The sequence below is a fragment of the Pecten maximus genome, chromosome 14, assembly GCF_902652985.1.
Source record: "Pecten maximus chromosome 14, xPecMax1.1, whole genome shotgun sequence".
Lineage (NCBI taxonomy): Eukaryota > Metazoa > Mollusca > Bivalvia > Pectinida > Pectinidae > Pecten > Pecten maximus.
This window is the reverse complement of record NC_047028.1, coordinates 34,467,772-34,483,363: the sequence shown is the minus strand read 5'-3', so window position 1 is coordinate 34,483,363 and position 15,592 is coordinate 34,467,772. Positions and strand designations below refer to the sequence as shown.

At 35.8% G+C, this 15,592-nt stretch overlaps 1 protein-coding gene across 2 annotated transcripts; it reads right to left on the bottom strand.

Annotated features, from left to right (window-relative positions):
- Positions 1 to 2,557: 2,557 nt before the first annotated feature.
- LOC117341628 lies at positions 2,558 to 15,491 on the bottom strand. 2 transcript variants are annotated; one of them, XM_033903488.1, is made up of 2 exons: positions 15,358 to 15,491; positions 2,558 to 4,324 (listed from the first exon to the last, which is right to left on the bottom strand). In XM_033903488.1, exons 1-2 carry the CDS (start codon positions 15,408 to 15,410, stop codon positions 3,859 to 3,861), a joined length of 519 nt encoding a protein of 172 aa, XP_033759379.1. In that variant the 5' UTR covers positions 15,411 to 15,491; the 3' UTR covers positions 2,558 to 3,858. The 2 variants fall into 2 exon arrangements, with proteins under 2 accessions (XP_033759379.1, XP_033759378.1); XM_033903487.1 differs by lacking the exon at positions 15,358 to 15,491 and adding an exon at positions 8,647 to 8,787.
- Positions 15,492 to 15,592: the final 101 nt, after the last annotated feature.

Sequence of the window (15,592 nt, the reverse complement as noted above, 5' to 3'; positions counted from 1 at the left end):
TGCCCCTAGACACCCGTCCTTATATGATCCAGGCTGTTGGTGTCTCCTTGACATCCGTCCTCATATGACCTTGACTGTTGGTGTCCCCTAGAAACCCTTCCTCAAATGATCCTGTCTGTTGGTGTCTCCCTGACACCCGTCCTTATATGATCCAGGCTGTTGGTGTCTCCTTGACATCCGTCCTCATATGACCCTGACTGTTGGTGTCCCCTAGACACCCGTCCTCATATGATCTCGACTGTTGGTGTCCCCTAGACACCCGTCCTCATATGATCTCGACTGTTGGTGTCCCCTAGACACCCGTCCTCATATGACCCTGACTGTTGGTGTCCCCTAGACACCCATCCTCATATGACCCTGACTGTTGGTGTCCCCCTATACACCCGTCCTCATATGACCTTGACAGATGGTGTCCCCCTATACACCCGTCCTCATATGACCTTGACTGTTGGTGTTGGAATCAGAATTACTTGAAAAGGCTCAAAGAGAAGCACTACGTATCATTACCGCAATCGGAACTCCTCGGGTATTCTTTTCAATATTTTCCGGGCTTGCCGGAAAGGCCCGAGGTTATCCGATTGATCATTACCGGTCTTCCATCAGGTGAATATCACGGCTCTATATTTTGAAACAGGTTTAGAAATGTGATCAGAAAGAAGGAAAACGAGGAAACTACAACTGTTATTGAAAATGAAAAATAGTACCACTGCTCAATTTCTTAATGACCTATTGTCACCAAGTGTTGCTTTTAACAATGCCGATCCATTAAGAAACAGAAATGATTTCACGGTTCCAAATTATAGACTGAACAGTACTCTATCTTCCTTTTTACTATCAACTTTAATTTCTTGGAACAGTTTAAACTTGGAAACAAGATCGTCTCCTCTATCTATATTTAAATCCGCTATTTCTCATCCTGTAAATCGCCAAAATGCGACCCCTGGTGTATTGACAATAATTCTTTCTGTCACCAAATTACGACTTTTTGTCTACATTTTCTTTGTCAACAAGATAAAAAAAAATGCATTTTAACGAACGAATCGGAAATACAACTTATAATTATATTCTCATTATTTAACGGTCAGTCGTCATCATCTTTAACAGGGTCCTTAATCCTGAATCCGGGAGCCGCGATATCTCGATTCAAGATGCGTGGTTCGGCGCTCCCTAACTGTGTTGATCGGTGTTTCTCGAAAAACTTAGTTATACAAAGCTGATCTGTACTGTCGTGGCTGTGTCCTTGGTCAAAACTTTGCTGATATTGTGTTTTTCGGCGGACATTTTTTTTCCCATTGACCTTTGCTGATATATTGTGTTACTCGGTGGACTATTTTTTCTTCTGCGTACCTTTGCCGATATATTGTGTTACTCGGTGGACTATTTTTTCTTCCGCGTACCTTTGCCGATATAGTGTGTTATTCGGCGGATTATTTTTTCTTCTCTTATAGGACTATTTTTTCTTCCGCTGACCTTTGCTGATGTATTGTGCTATTCGGCGAAAGAATTCAAAGAAATATAATTGTTAATTGGATTTTTTCAATTAGCATAATCAACATAAAGAATGTAAATTAAATAACAGAACTGCGGCCACTTCTAAAAAAGTGAGCCATTTATTTTAAGTACCTGTCAGGACATTATGGAATCGATAATCTGTATGTGTCCAAGAGCCCATGTTTAACCAACATAAGTTCGACATATAATCTTCATTAGAAGTTCGATATTTACGTGATTATATATATGTTGACATAAAGAAAATTATATATTAATAAATACTATTATACGATACCAAATATTCTAAAATTTTCACAGCTAATGAACTCTACAAATATCAAAACATTTAAGAAATTTATGTAAATTTATCAAAGTTCTGTTTAAAAAAATTATATAATTTGTCCTCCTTATATATTGTATTTGTTGAATGTTGTAAATATGTTTCCCTATACATTGAACGTTTGTAAAGAGATTGAATAAAGAAAGTTGAAAGTTGACCTACATCGTTTAACAGTTCTGAGAGTTTTTCCAATGTTTTGAACAACCACAATCATTTCCTTCGCAATTTCATTTTGATTTTTAAACCGTATGATATATCATATTGCAGTTTACGGTGCGTCCTAATGAACATATCGTAAGAATTGAGATACCGATAGAGATATAAGTAACATTACGTGTACGTGAACGTGTAGAAGGGGAATCCCTTGAATCTCGTGTGTACCACGTCATCGATTTATGTGGTCTCGCATCTGCTACTAGTAGCAGGCGATTACTTTGAGTACTGCTGACAAACGTGTTTAAAAACGATTTTTTTTAATTTTCCGTAGATTATATTTTTGATCATATTACTTTCTTACAGAATGTGTTGGGTGTTGTTTTTTTTTTTTTTTTGGGGGGGGGGGGGGGGGGGGGGGGGGGGGGGGGGGGGGGGGGGGTTTGTTTCGTTTACTTACAAAATCTTGAGAAATCAATTGTCAAAGCATAATTACACGTGCACATCGTAAAATGATGTGTTATTACGTGTTAGATAAAGCGCAAGGTTGATTAAGTTCTCTAATTTCCCAGGTGTATTTAGGAAAGTTTTTTTTAATGCCGTTATTGCGAGGTATTTTACAAAGTAAATCAGATATTTTTTTCTCGTTCCTCACAGCAATCTCACACATGTGCCGGAGATTCGTAGAGAGTTGTGTGTTTTCACCAAAGTAATATTTGGTCCGAGAATTAGATTTGCTCGTAATCACTCTATTTTTGTAAGATGTCACTCTGCTAAATTGAAAACAAAATCCATCAGTTTAATTCTCCTCTACATCATTCCTTATAAATTTTTATTCTGTTTAATTGAAAAATCCGGAAGACAACATAAATGGTTTAACATGCAGTTATTACTTGTGTTCCTCTATTTTAACAATATTCTAAATTCTAGGACTAGACTTGTCTTCTCCATTAATGTAGAGCACATTGAAATACAAACAACTTGAACACACGATGTTCTGTCTGTTCCGTCACGGCCCGACACTTCCGGTTCATTCACACAATTGTCTCACCTTGCCATGAATTCACTAATTACAATTTAACATTTGTCCTTCAATCTTCACACACTCCACTCTAAAAACACCAATTTGATTTGATGATAAGTTCTCGTCTATGTCGCATCCCCCCACCCCCATTACGCCATTACTATATTTATTTATAATATACGTAATTATAGAGCTGTCCAACTCTCCCAAATAAATTTATGCTGAAAGACGAGTTTGTGAGTTCTAGGTAAAAGTTCTTGATACCAGCAAAACCGTTTCACGTGATAACAAGCTTCTGGCTCTTGATGAGGCTGAAACTGAATGTTCCGGAAGTGATGTATATAATTCGTAGACAATAGATAATCCAGAAATGCAAATTCACACCCTTCACAGTTCAGCGTCACAAGGTCAACTTTCTTTTCTGCAATTTTTAGTTTTTCGAAAAACGTTGAAACAGCAATTATCTGAAGTTCAACTGAACCGTTCTGGCTTTGGAAAAGTGAGGTACCGTCATTGCCGCTGTTGACAAGGAAAGTACCGTTTTCTACATCCATCCCAAAGTTATACACGACAATGTTTGGCGAATCTTTGAATTTCTCCTGCAATTTTTCGAAAAATTCAGTAACAGGTTCCAGGACGACATAAATGCCCGGATGATACCTTGAGTTAAGTTGACTAACATCTAGTCCGAGATGACCACCAGCTTCGATAACGAAGCTGTTATTGTTAAGATAACTGTGGCTTGTGTATCTTATATCCCTGTTAGCTATGGCTTGTTCCATTCCGCTTTCTTTATCAGCCTTGAAGTTGATGACACATCTCTCGACTCTTTCCGATTGTTCCGGAGTCATCAACGCCCCGAAATCGATGTAGCTTTGGTTGCTGGAGCAGAATTTCCGGACAAGCTTGGGTGTGTAACGGCGAGCATCTTTGCTCTGATAGCTTGAGGACGTGTCGTGATTTTGTCATTTGCTCTGATAGCTTGAGGACGTGTCGTGATTTTGTCATTTGCTCTGATAGCTTGAGGACGTGTCGTGATTTTGTCATTTGCTCTGATGGCTTGAAGCTGTGCCGTGGTTTTGTCACTTGCTCTGATAGCTTGAGGCTGCGCCGTGATTTTGTCATTTGCTCCGACGACTTGAGGCTGTGCTGAGATTTTAACGTTTGTTCTGATGGCTTGAGGTTGTGTCACGAGTACAGTTGATTTTTCTTTGTCATCGAATTGGTTTTTTAACACGCTTAATAAAATGCAAACAAAGACAAGGATACAGCCCCGTTTTATCAGTGTTGCTATCCGTCTCATTTCGTAGGTCATTCTGAAATGTAAACAAAAAGAAAATTAAGGATAAGTTAATCGGTACAACAACAGCAGTGTCATGCATTAAGTGTCATCTTTATAGTTTGGTTTGTTTTGTGTAACGTCCTATTAACAGCCAGGGTCATTTAAGGACGTGCCAGGTTTTGGAGGTGGAGGAAAGCCGGAGTACCCGGAGAAAAAACCACCGGCCTACGGTCAGTACCTGGCAACTGCCCAACGTAGGTTTCGAACTCGCAACCCAGAGGTGGAGGGCTAGTGATAAAGTGTCGGGACACCTTAATATAGAATATCTTTATAGAAGAGTGGTTAGAGACTGAACAGGTATATATCGCCACTCGCGCTGAATTTAACATAAATGATTGTATCATTTCTTAGTGGGTATTATATCTGTTTGCTTTTGTCATGAGATTTGCTCAGATTTTCTATTTTATTTCTCTCTCAGATATACAGAGTATGTGACAAGAGGTCACTATACATCAAATTCATGAACACATGGCGGTTAGCAAAATATCAATGCAATTAACGACAGATGCTACAATGATAAATTAATGATATACATCCAGTAATTTTTCCAAGTTTTTGTAGAAATTTGTTGACATTCGATAAAATCTTCACGTTACATATGGTAAATAGTCCTTGCATTTTAATAAGGCTAGGATTAGTACAGTAGTAATTTGGGATGAATAATTGTCTTATATGCTTAACAGTTGTATGATCACATTTAAATAAATAATGAAATTCGTCACCGATTTCATTAAACATAGATTACAGGTTCTATTTTCTTTAGGTATTCCAATCCATCTTCCTGTTTCTATAGGTATGTGCATATTTGAAGTTCTAAATTTAGTAATAAGTTGTCGTTCTTTTGGCTTTACTTCACAAGATAATTTTTCAAACACAAAATTTCTTTTATAGATAAAAAAAGACAGACCCTCTTGAAGAACTCTCAATATCGTTAAACCATTTTGGATGAATTGGTCTTGCAATCTTTGTTTCACAGTATACTTCAAGTAATCTCTATTTAATGTACATATTGTGTGATAATCCCAGATAAAGTTCATACCAGTTTCTATAAATATATTCTGAACATTCTTTAATCCATTTGAAATCCATAGTTCCGTTTGTCTGTAAATTAAACATTATGTTATACATATCACTAGACAGATTACTACCAGTTATCAATTGATGCCAAAGCATAATAATTCTTGTTTTAACTTCTATATATAAAATGGAAATCTCCCGATCTCACCATATATCATGTAGTTTGGTGTACTTTTTTAATACCTAGTATACGCTTGCAGAACTGTAAATGTAGTTTTTCGATGACACTTACATTTTCAAAGCCCCATACTTCTACTGAATACAAAAGTATCGGTAATACGAGGGAGTCAAAAACTTTTAATTGTAGGTCTACAGGTAAAGGGATATTTCTTATATTCTTGTATACAGCAAACATAGCTTTTTTAGATTGTTCTACCAGTTTCATTTTTGTTTTGTAGTCGCTCCCGTAATAATTCATCAGAAGTCCTAAATAAGGAAATTATTCTAGAACCTCTATCACATCATTGAATATTGTAAAATGGAAGTTCATTCGACACTTTCTTTTTGAAAATAAAATAATAGTTTTATTTGTATTTATAACAAGCTTCCATCTATTACAATATAATTCAAATGTATTCAGGGCTCATTGGAGTTCTTCGGCCGATTCAGACATAATTATTGTATCGTCTGCATAAAGAATTATAAACAGTTTGATATAAATTCCAATGTTTTCACCTAAATTTTCTATTGTTAACAATTCACACCTTTTTCTCCAAGAAAGTCTTCTAGATTGGTTTGTTTGGTTTGTTTTTGTTTAACGTCCTATTAACAGCCAGGGTCATTTAAGGACGTGCCAGGTTTTGGAGGTGGAGGAAAGCCGGAGTACCCGGAGAAAAACCACCGGCCTACGGTCAGTACCTGGCAACTGCCCCACGTAGGTTTCGAACTCGCAACCCAGTGGTGGAGGGCTAGTGTTAAAGTGTCGGGACACCTTAACCACTCGGCCACCGCGGCCCTAGATCATTCAGGTAAATGACAAATAGAAATGGCGATAATTTTTCCCTTGTTTTACCCCGATATTACAATTGAACATTTCAGATACCTTATTCCATTTTTACACAGGATTTGGTATTTGCATATAAATTATAAACAACTTTAAAGATTTTCCCGGTTATATTACTTTTCTGGACTTTTTTTCCATAGCCCAAGTCTCCAAACCGAATCAAAGGCCTTTTCGAAGTCTATAAATGTACAAAATAACTTTTTCCAAGTGAGAAATAGATGGATGTTAAGACATGAAGAATACAAATATTATCGGTAGTAGAATGATTTTTTTCTGAATCCAGCCTGGGCATACGTTATTAGATTTATTCCATCAGCCATCTTATTTAATCTGCTATTAAGAATAGATGTAAACACTTTACCAAGACATGAGACAAGGCTTATTGCTCTATAATTATCCAAGTTATCAGGATCACATTTACGTGTATATATATAGGTTTAATAACCCCTACTTTCCAGGAATCGCGTATGAAGCCTGTATTAAATATGGTATTAAATAATTTATAATGGGTTAAATTCTACAGTGGCTTTTAGATAATCATTTAAGATTCCATCATAACCCGGAGCCTTATTGTTGCTTAAACTAGAAATAGATTTAGTAATTTCACACTCAGAAATTTTCAATTTCACTATCAAAGATTTCATTAGGGTTATCTCCCTTGTCAAGATATTTAAAGTATCGTTTATATTTTATCAATATTCTGTGCCTTACTAGTTCCGTCAATTTCACCTAGAATATGCCAGAATGATTTCGGTTCTGATTTGGAAGCGTTTCGTAATTATTTTTCCATTTATTTAAAGTTTTTCTATATTCAGTTCCAGTATTTTTAAGAACAGTTTTGTTTGTGGGATTTTTTTTGGATACTATAACAGCGTTTAGCTCTATGAAAATCTAACCTCTTAAGATGACATTCTCGAGTAAACCAAGGCTTACTAGATTGTTTACGTCTGTGTGTTTGATGACAAACCTTCTTTTCACCAAATGTCTGCTTAGCCGATTCTTTAAATACATTACTCACGGCATTAACACCATTGCTTATTTCAGTAGCTGTTACTAGATTAGACGGATTTTCCGAAATCAGTTCCACTTTTTCGACAATTTCTCTAAAAGCACCATTACCGGTACTGGAACCGGACTATTGATAATGGTCATGGCGGGCCTCATAAGGTGTCGTAGACGGGGCTTGAGAGGTCGGAATATAGAGCCTTCCATCAAGGAACTATTTGTCTGCCTTCAGTCGGGCATTTTGCCCTCTGCCACGAGCCTCCCTATAGACAGAAACAGTGACTGTCGTCTATCGTTTATTTCTTGGGGAAACTGCTCATTTACAGAAAAAAAAACTTTGTTGCGTAGTCTAGGCGCTGATTTTAAGACAGTTTCGCGGTCTTTCCTCTTCGCGAATTTAGCCACAATCGACCGCGGCTTACCGTCTGGGCGCTTCCGTAGCCTGTGAACAACCTGATACTCGATGTCACCATCAACGCCCATTTCTGATTTGATTTTGATGAATTCCTTCAATACTGTTTCAGAATTCTCATTTGGATCATTTGTCAGGCTACTAGGTACCGCGTTCAGTTGATGGGCCCCGGGGGACGGGTGTTGAAAATATATCGGCGGAGACGGATGAGACGCCATACTCATAGGATGGCCAAACAGTTCCTTATGAGCAGCTGATATAATGTCACGTGTTTGTATGTCCTGTTTGCACCCGAGTGCAAGGTCAACCAAAATTGTAAATTATATGGTCCCCACCCCCAGGGGCCTGAGGGGCGGGACTAAAAAGGGTCAAATTGACTGAAATTTCAAAAATCTTCTTCTCAAGACCGAATTAAGGTGGAATCAAATACTCTTTATAGATGGAAGGGTCTTAATTAAGGTACTATTACCAGGTGAACTCTGTGGCCGTGGATCAGTCGATACGGATGATTGAACACTATAATTCACTTTACCTGTACGTGATTTTCTATCGTTCTTGCCCATTAAGACATTTGAAGGAATAACGTAACTTTAGTGTCAAAATGTTCTTCAAAGTATGAGAGTTCTGATAAGGTAGCTATGTCGTTGATATGAGAGTTCTCTGGTAAGCTACTTAGTGGGCATACCTTGAGCCATGCACGTGCAACATGATACATGTATTCGATATAGCGTACGCTTGCAGGTGTCAAAATATGGAAATATCACATCAAAAATGCGGTAAAGTTAACTTTTGCCAATACCTGTACCATTGGAGAGTTACTACTTGTCGACGGTAAAGTCTTTGTGTGTCTTCAGAGCCGAAAAACATCAACTATATATATTTTTTTCTGAGCCGAGTGGTTGCGTCCACACTCACCGCCGCCATGTTGTAAAAAAATTTGTTTGTCATGCATTGAGTGTCATCTTTATAGAAGAGTAGTTAGAGACTGTACAGGTATATATAATATAGATCGCCACTCGCGCTAAATTTAACATAAATGATTGTATCATTTCTTAGTGGGTATCATATCTGTTTCCTTTTGTCGTGTGATTTGCTAAGCTGTGAGTGAATTTTGTAAAAACATGCAAAAAAACAACAACACAAAAAAACTCAAACAAACAAACAAACAAACAAACACACACAAAAAGTCTAAATAAAAATTTTATAAAAAATAAATATAAAAAATGTATGTTTCAGAAGAACATTATTAAGTCAAAACATTATCAATATGTTCCCCTTTTTTTAGCCATATTTGGTCAAATAAATGCCCCTGATGCATGTTTTAGCCACTCGTGGGTATAACGGTAACACTGTGATCCACGCGAGTTTACATGTTCTAAAACATGCATTTTCTCATATGTTGCAGACATTGCCAAAGATCCGATCTTTTTTTCTTTTACAAACAATTTATCAAGTAAAATTTGGCCTGAGTAGTAAAATTTATTCTGATCTATCGGAGATGCTTCCCTTCGTTTTATTCTGTCAGAGGCGATATAGCTCAACAGTCAATGAGACCCGGGATTGAGCGAAAATTGGCTTATATAAATTCTGGCCGTTCTTTTATCTTAATGACCCTAAACATCATAGTGTAGTGTAAAACGCTCAATAATAAAATATCTATAATAAAAATACACATGTCATAGTTTTTCCACCAAGCGTACTAATAATGTACATCTAATACATATCTAATAGTTTCGATCGAGATAGATAGATAGATAGATAGATAGATAGATAGATAGATAGATAGATAGATAGATAGATAGATAGATAGATAGATAGATACATAGATAGATAGATAGACAGACAGATAGATAGATAGATAGATAGATAGATAGATAGATAGATAGATAGACAGGTAGATAGATAGATAGATAGATAGACAGACAGGTAGATAGATAGATAGATAGATAGATAGACAGACAGGTAGATAGAAGATAGATAGATAGATAGATAGATAGATAGATAGATAGATAGATAGATAGATAGATAGATAGATAGATAGATAGATAGATAGATGGATGGATGGATGGATGGATGGATGGATGGATGGATGGATGGATGGATGGATGGATGGATGGACGGACGGACGGACGGACAGACAGACAGACAGACAGACAGATAGATAGATAGATAGTTAATGAGATTACACCTGTAATAGTTTCGATTGAGCAATAATACACCTGTAATAGTTATCATCGGCGCACTAATACATATGTAATAGTTTCAATCGGCGTACTATAATACACATGTAATAGTGTCAACGGTGCACTAAAACACCTGTAACAGTTTATTCATCGGCGCACTAATACACCTGTTATAGTTTCAATCGGTGCACTAATACACCTGTAACAGTTTTTTCATCGGCGCACTAATACACCTGTAACAGTTTTTTCATCGGCGCACTAATACACCTGTTATAGTTTCAATCGGTGCACTAATACACCTGTAACAGTTTTTTCATCGGCGCACTAATACACCTGTAACAGTTTTTGCATGGGCGCACTAATACACCTGTTATAGTTTCAATCGATACAATCATAAAATGGACGAATTTCGACGCGAAAATCGCTAAAATAGGATTAACGCTAAAATGTGTATGCATACACTAATACAGATGCATTTAGTTGTCTTGATAATGATCCTTTTTCTTGCTCGGCCACTAGAGCAAACGACAAATGCGTTTCTCGAATGCCCTAGTGACAGGTCAGCAAAATTTATATTGTGTTCCTTAATGTATTTTATGTATTTGTGACGTATTTTATGCATTTGTGACTATTTTATGCATTCATGATGTGTTTTAGTCATTTGTGATGTATTTTATGCATTTGTGACGTATTTAAGGCATTTGTGATGGATCTTATGCATTTGGTGCGTGACACCTTAATAAACTGTTTTACTACTACTTTATGACGACATTTCTTTAGAAAATCAATCCCGAGACCCGAAATGAGACTTTATAGTGTGAACCACCTGTGGCTGAAACTTCAACAATAGCTTTCCGCATAATTGTTTAACCGCGACCTTATATCGTAATACCCTCAGATTTGTACTGACCACTTGTGTAGATGCAGCGAAGCGTGACAGCAGTATACTGACCCTATCTTGGCCTGTCTTACTGGTTCCGTCCTAAGCGTCTCGTTGTTTACTCATGTAATGGCCGGGACGTCCTTGGGAATGACTATCGAAATTCACAGTCATATTTGACAAACGAAAACTACACTTTCTAATATACGTGTGGTTTAACAATGGCATAATGCATAAACAGAAAATCGGTGCCAAGACCAAACATAGGTGATTTGCATGAGGAATTGAAATAATACTAGTAGTATAAACGTATAAAATGGCAAGAAATAAGAAGACACTTTTAGAGTAGTTCTACATTCTTTGGTGGTTATTGAGATGAAACAGGCGTTTGCATCTGTTTAGTATTTATGGAACAAGAGGCCCATGGGCCTTAACAGTCACCTGAGTTTTTATATATATATTAGAATATCTGACCTCTGTGACCATGAATGAAAGTCAAGGTCATCCATTTGAACAAACTCGGTACCCCTCATGGGTCATCTTATTTACGTCTCCTCGTGGAATCTTGTGACATATCTAGCCATTGAAAATCACAGGCTGGTATCTATTTTATGTGTTGCACACCGGAACAGACAATTTAAATCCTGATCACCGCCATTCATACGAGAAAGGGTGTTCCTAAAAAGGAGGGATGTCCGCCAGAACAGAGTAGATGGCGGACCAGGAGCATTACACAATGTAGATTTTACTTATAAATGTAACTCAAACAAGAAATATCTTTAAAAAAGATAAACGGCATAGTTTTAATGCTGGTGGTTATAATGTAAAACTACTGGTGAAATAAATAATGAACTACATTTTAATTAATAAATGCGCAGTTTCAGCACGGATACCAAAATTATATCAGTTTGAATCATTTTTGGTGATAATAGGACTGCAAATGTGTCATTTGAATAGATGCATCCACTTATTCAGCCTCAGTCAATTTAAAAGGGTAAAAAACGTTGCAATTTTCACTGAATGTACGCGTTTTGTTCCTTTCCAGTTATGTTTCTGTGCTGTCCCAATGTTCACAGTCAATCCCTATGTCCATCTTGACCACTCGATTTAGTTGGGAATCCCCCTCTAAATTTAGTGCGGAAATTATTTTTAAATCATTACGTGACTGTTTTGAAATCGTGGCAACACAAACAGACGATAGTTTACAAGGCGATATCTATATTCCATCTGGGTTAGTTGGATAACGATATTATACAGTGGTTAAAATGTTAAATAACACGTTCTGTATATATTACGGCACACATATTTATGTGTAAATAAGTGTAAACACTGGTGACAGTAGCGATGTACTGGTACAGACTGTGTAAATATTACCGAGCTTGTGGAACTATTACCGAGTTTGTGTTAATATTACCGAGTTTGTGTAAATATTACCGAGATTGTCATGACCTACTATCAAACAATCAAGCAGAATACCAGCGGCGTCCGTATTACTGCTGTTTTCATGTTTGAACTGTTACAATCTATTGTACTGCTTCCCAAGTTTAATTCTAGGATTGTGTTTGACCCATTTCCCTCTTATTCTCTTCTAATCATCTATCTAACCGCATTCGGAACACCTCGGCCGATTCGCTGCGGTCATCCTTTGATGGAAGGTACTGTAATCGGGGCGAGGTGTTCCGAATGATCTAACCGCGGAAGTGTTCCGAGTACATGTAATTTTGGCGCCCTACATTGTAAGTCCCTAAAATACTGTCTGGCTAAGCTCTCCTTCGCTGACTCTTTAGTTAGAATTAAATGTCTTGACACGAGTGGTTTGGCTCTCTTACCTTTAGTAGGATTAGCTGTAGGTAATTATAGAGGGCCTCTCAACTACAGTAGGATAATGCAGGATTAGACAGTTTTAACCAATCACAGTCGTCAGTTTCTCTTTAGTCACGTAGTATTTTTGTAGGACTTTAAGAGTAGAGTTCTGGTTATTTTTAATCTTCCGTTGTCTAATTTCATATGTAGTGTAGCCATTACGATTATGTCGATGTTTATTGTACAGGAGTAGAGCTCACTCGTCACATCTCGGCCGATTCGGTTTGATGAAGGGTACCGGAATCGACCGAGGTTAGCCGAATGGAGTAGATCCCTTTACAATCGCAACATCTCGGGGAAATTTCCGGCAACACTTCCGAGTGTTGCCGGAACGGAAGTGTTGCCGGAAATTTCCCCGAGATGTTGCGATTGGATCTCTGTAGCCACTAGTTTACGGATACCGTGACGTCATAGGCCTTGTTATAACACTCAACTATTGTCACGTCTGAGAGTGTGACAGAGTTTTATTAATTGTCATTTCGTCTATATATTTACATACATGTTGATTTAATAAAACTACATGAATTTTATATCTCCGAGTCTGTGTTCATTTTCCAAACATCAATCATATCAGAAAGTAAGACCCTGGCGGACCTAGGATCTTAAGTGAAAACTGCCCCTTTTGCAATATATTTTAATGGAAAGAAATTAAATGTAAATGAATACAATGTGTTAACATTTTAAATAAGTTAGATATTTCATAAACAATGTAGTTAATTATAATTGATACCTATGGCGTATGATGGTTAGTACCTTGGCGGGCGTTCAAATGTAAATAATTAATACACTGTTGTAATTGGTTAGGCTTTACTGCCAGTAAGTGACACAGGTATTGCAATCGGCTGGAAATTAGCGTTGCATTTGTGGAACAATGTTGCCACTCAGTATATGTTAAATAAGCTACGACTTACAACAGGTAAACACCCACACAGGTATATAGGGGTCTTACATCAACAACCAAGGAGAGTTCTAAGTTCTATTACCAAAATAGATATACTTTCTTTATTCAGTGGCGTTTTGTTCGAAAGTTACAATATATGATATCATAATATATTGAATATGATATTACAATATAATGTATATGATATTACAATATAATGTATATGATATTACAATATAATGTATATGATATTACAATATAATGTATATGATATTACAATACAATGCATATGATATTACAATACATTGTATGATATTACAATACATTGTATATGATATTACAATACAATGTATATGATATTACAATACATTATATTACAATATATTATATTACAATATATGATATAACAATATATGATATCATAATACATTGTATATGATATTTCAATATATGATATTACAATACATTGTATATGATATTACAATATATATTGCAATAAATTGTATATGATATTTCAATATATGATATTACAATATATATTACAATACATTGTATATGATATTACAATATATATTACAATACATTGTATATGATATTATAATATATATTACAATACATTGTATATGATATTATAATATATTTTTGTGAAAGTCTACAATTTGTTGATATTAATATTGTGACTAGTTCATATATTACGTATATCATTTACATTTTATAATAAACCTCTAATGCATGGCATATGAATAAGAAACCTATAAAGTACAGGAGTGACGCGATGAAGGACTTAAGGAATGTATTTTTGTGGACAATGGATAATTGACGTGTATTGGATGTGTAGCTAGAACGTGCCATGCATTAGTTTTTAATTAGTTTTGATTAAGAGTATCTAAAGATATACATTGTGTACATCGTTTATGACCCCTAATTTGTAGTGTATACTAATGTAGCAACATTCATCTCACTCTTATATCTCTAGATCTGTCTTTTTTCCCTGTCATTCTTCTTTGCTTTCCTTTCTTTATAATCATTATAAGTAAACTGTGTCACTATCACAATCGTTGTAATATATATTTCTGGAGGGAGTTTTATAAGTTGTTAAAAACTTGTGCCAGTCCAATTGTGCCTAAACAATAAAATGTGTTCAAATCAGATATAACTAAATATTTCGTTACACATTTTAGTTTTTTGTGTAAAAACGCAAATGACAGCGTTATACCATCAACTTTAAACAGTAAGCTGGACATGCACATATTGTAAATGAAATTAACCAAAATATCCGGAATGTAAATAAGTTAAAACAAGTTGTATATTTGAATAATGAAGATATTAATGAGAATTACTAATTACAAGTTATATGGTAAAAGCATATATTAAAAAGCAAAATTTGTTATTATAACTGCTACTTGTCGAAAGCTATGGTTTGATTTTTTCTCACAACTACAAAATATTTTCAAAATTTACGGAAAATATTTACAACAGAAATTGAACAAAATTGAATCTTAATACAATAATCGACATATGTAAACCTACTTACAAAAGTACACGACATTGATAACTTAATTGATTCAAACTGACTCTTAACTATAGGCCAGAATGATTATGTAGATATCTGAAATAAAGAATGGGAAATTTTATATTCTTAAATCATCTAAGTTGTAAAATCTAATTTATCTTTAAAAATGAATAAACAAGGAATGTCCTTACCTCAAACAACAATGAGAATTCCTGTTATATGTCCAAAACAGATCCGACCTCATGTAACAAGAGCTTCCGTGACCACTATTAGGTGGAATTCTCTGTTCTAAGCCAATCAGATTTCAGTTTACAAATTACTTCGGTCGAAATGTTATTGATTCTCAAACAAAACCTAAGCTAACATGTACTGGTCAGTAGCAACCATTTGTTTGCTTAACTGACCATGCGTGCGACCTCCTATTTA

Bases quoted from the DNA above. Each gene is read 5' to 3' on its own strand.
- LOC117341628 (XM_033903487.1), bottom strand. From the start codon at position 8,714: ATGTTTTTCGGCTCTGAAGACACACAAAGACTTTACCGTCGACAAGTA. The intron at 4,325-8,646 runs GTATTGGCAAAA...TTTACATTTCAG, and splicing joins GTAACTCTCCAATGGTACAG to AATGACCTACGAAATGAGAC.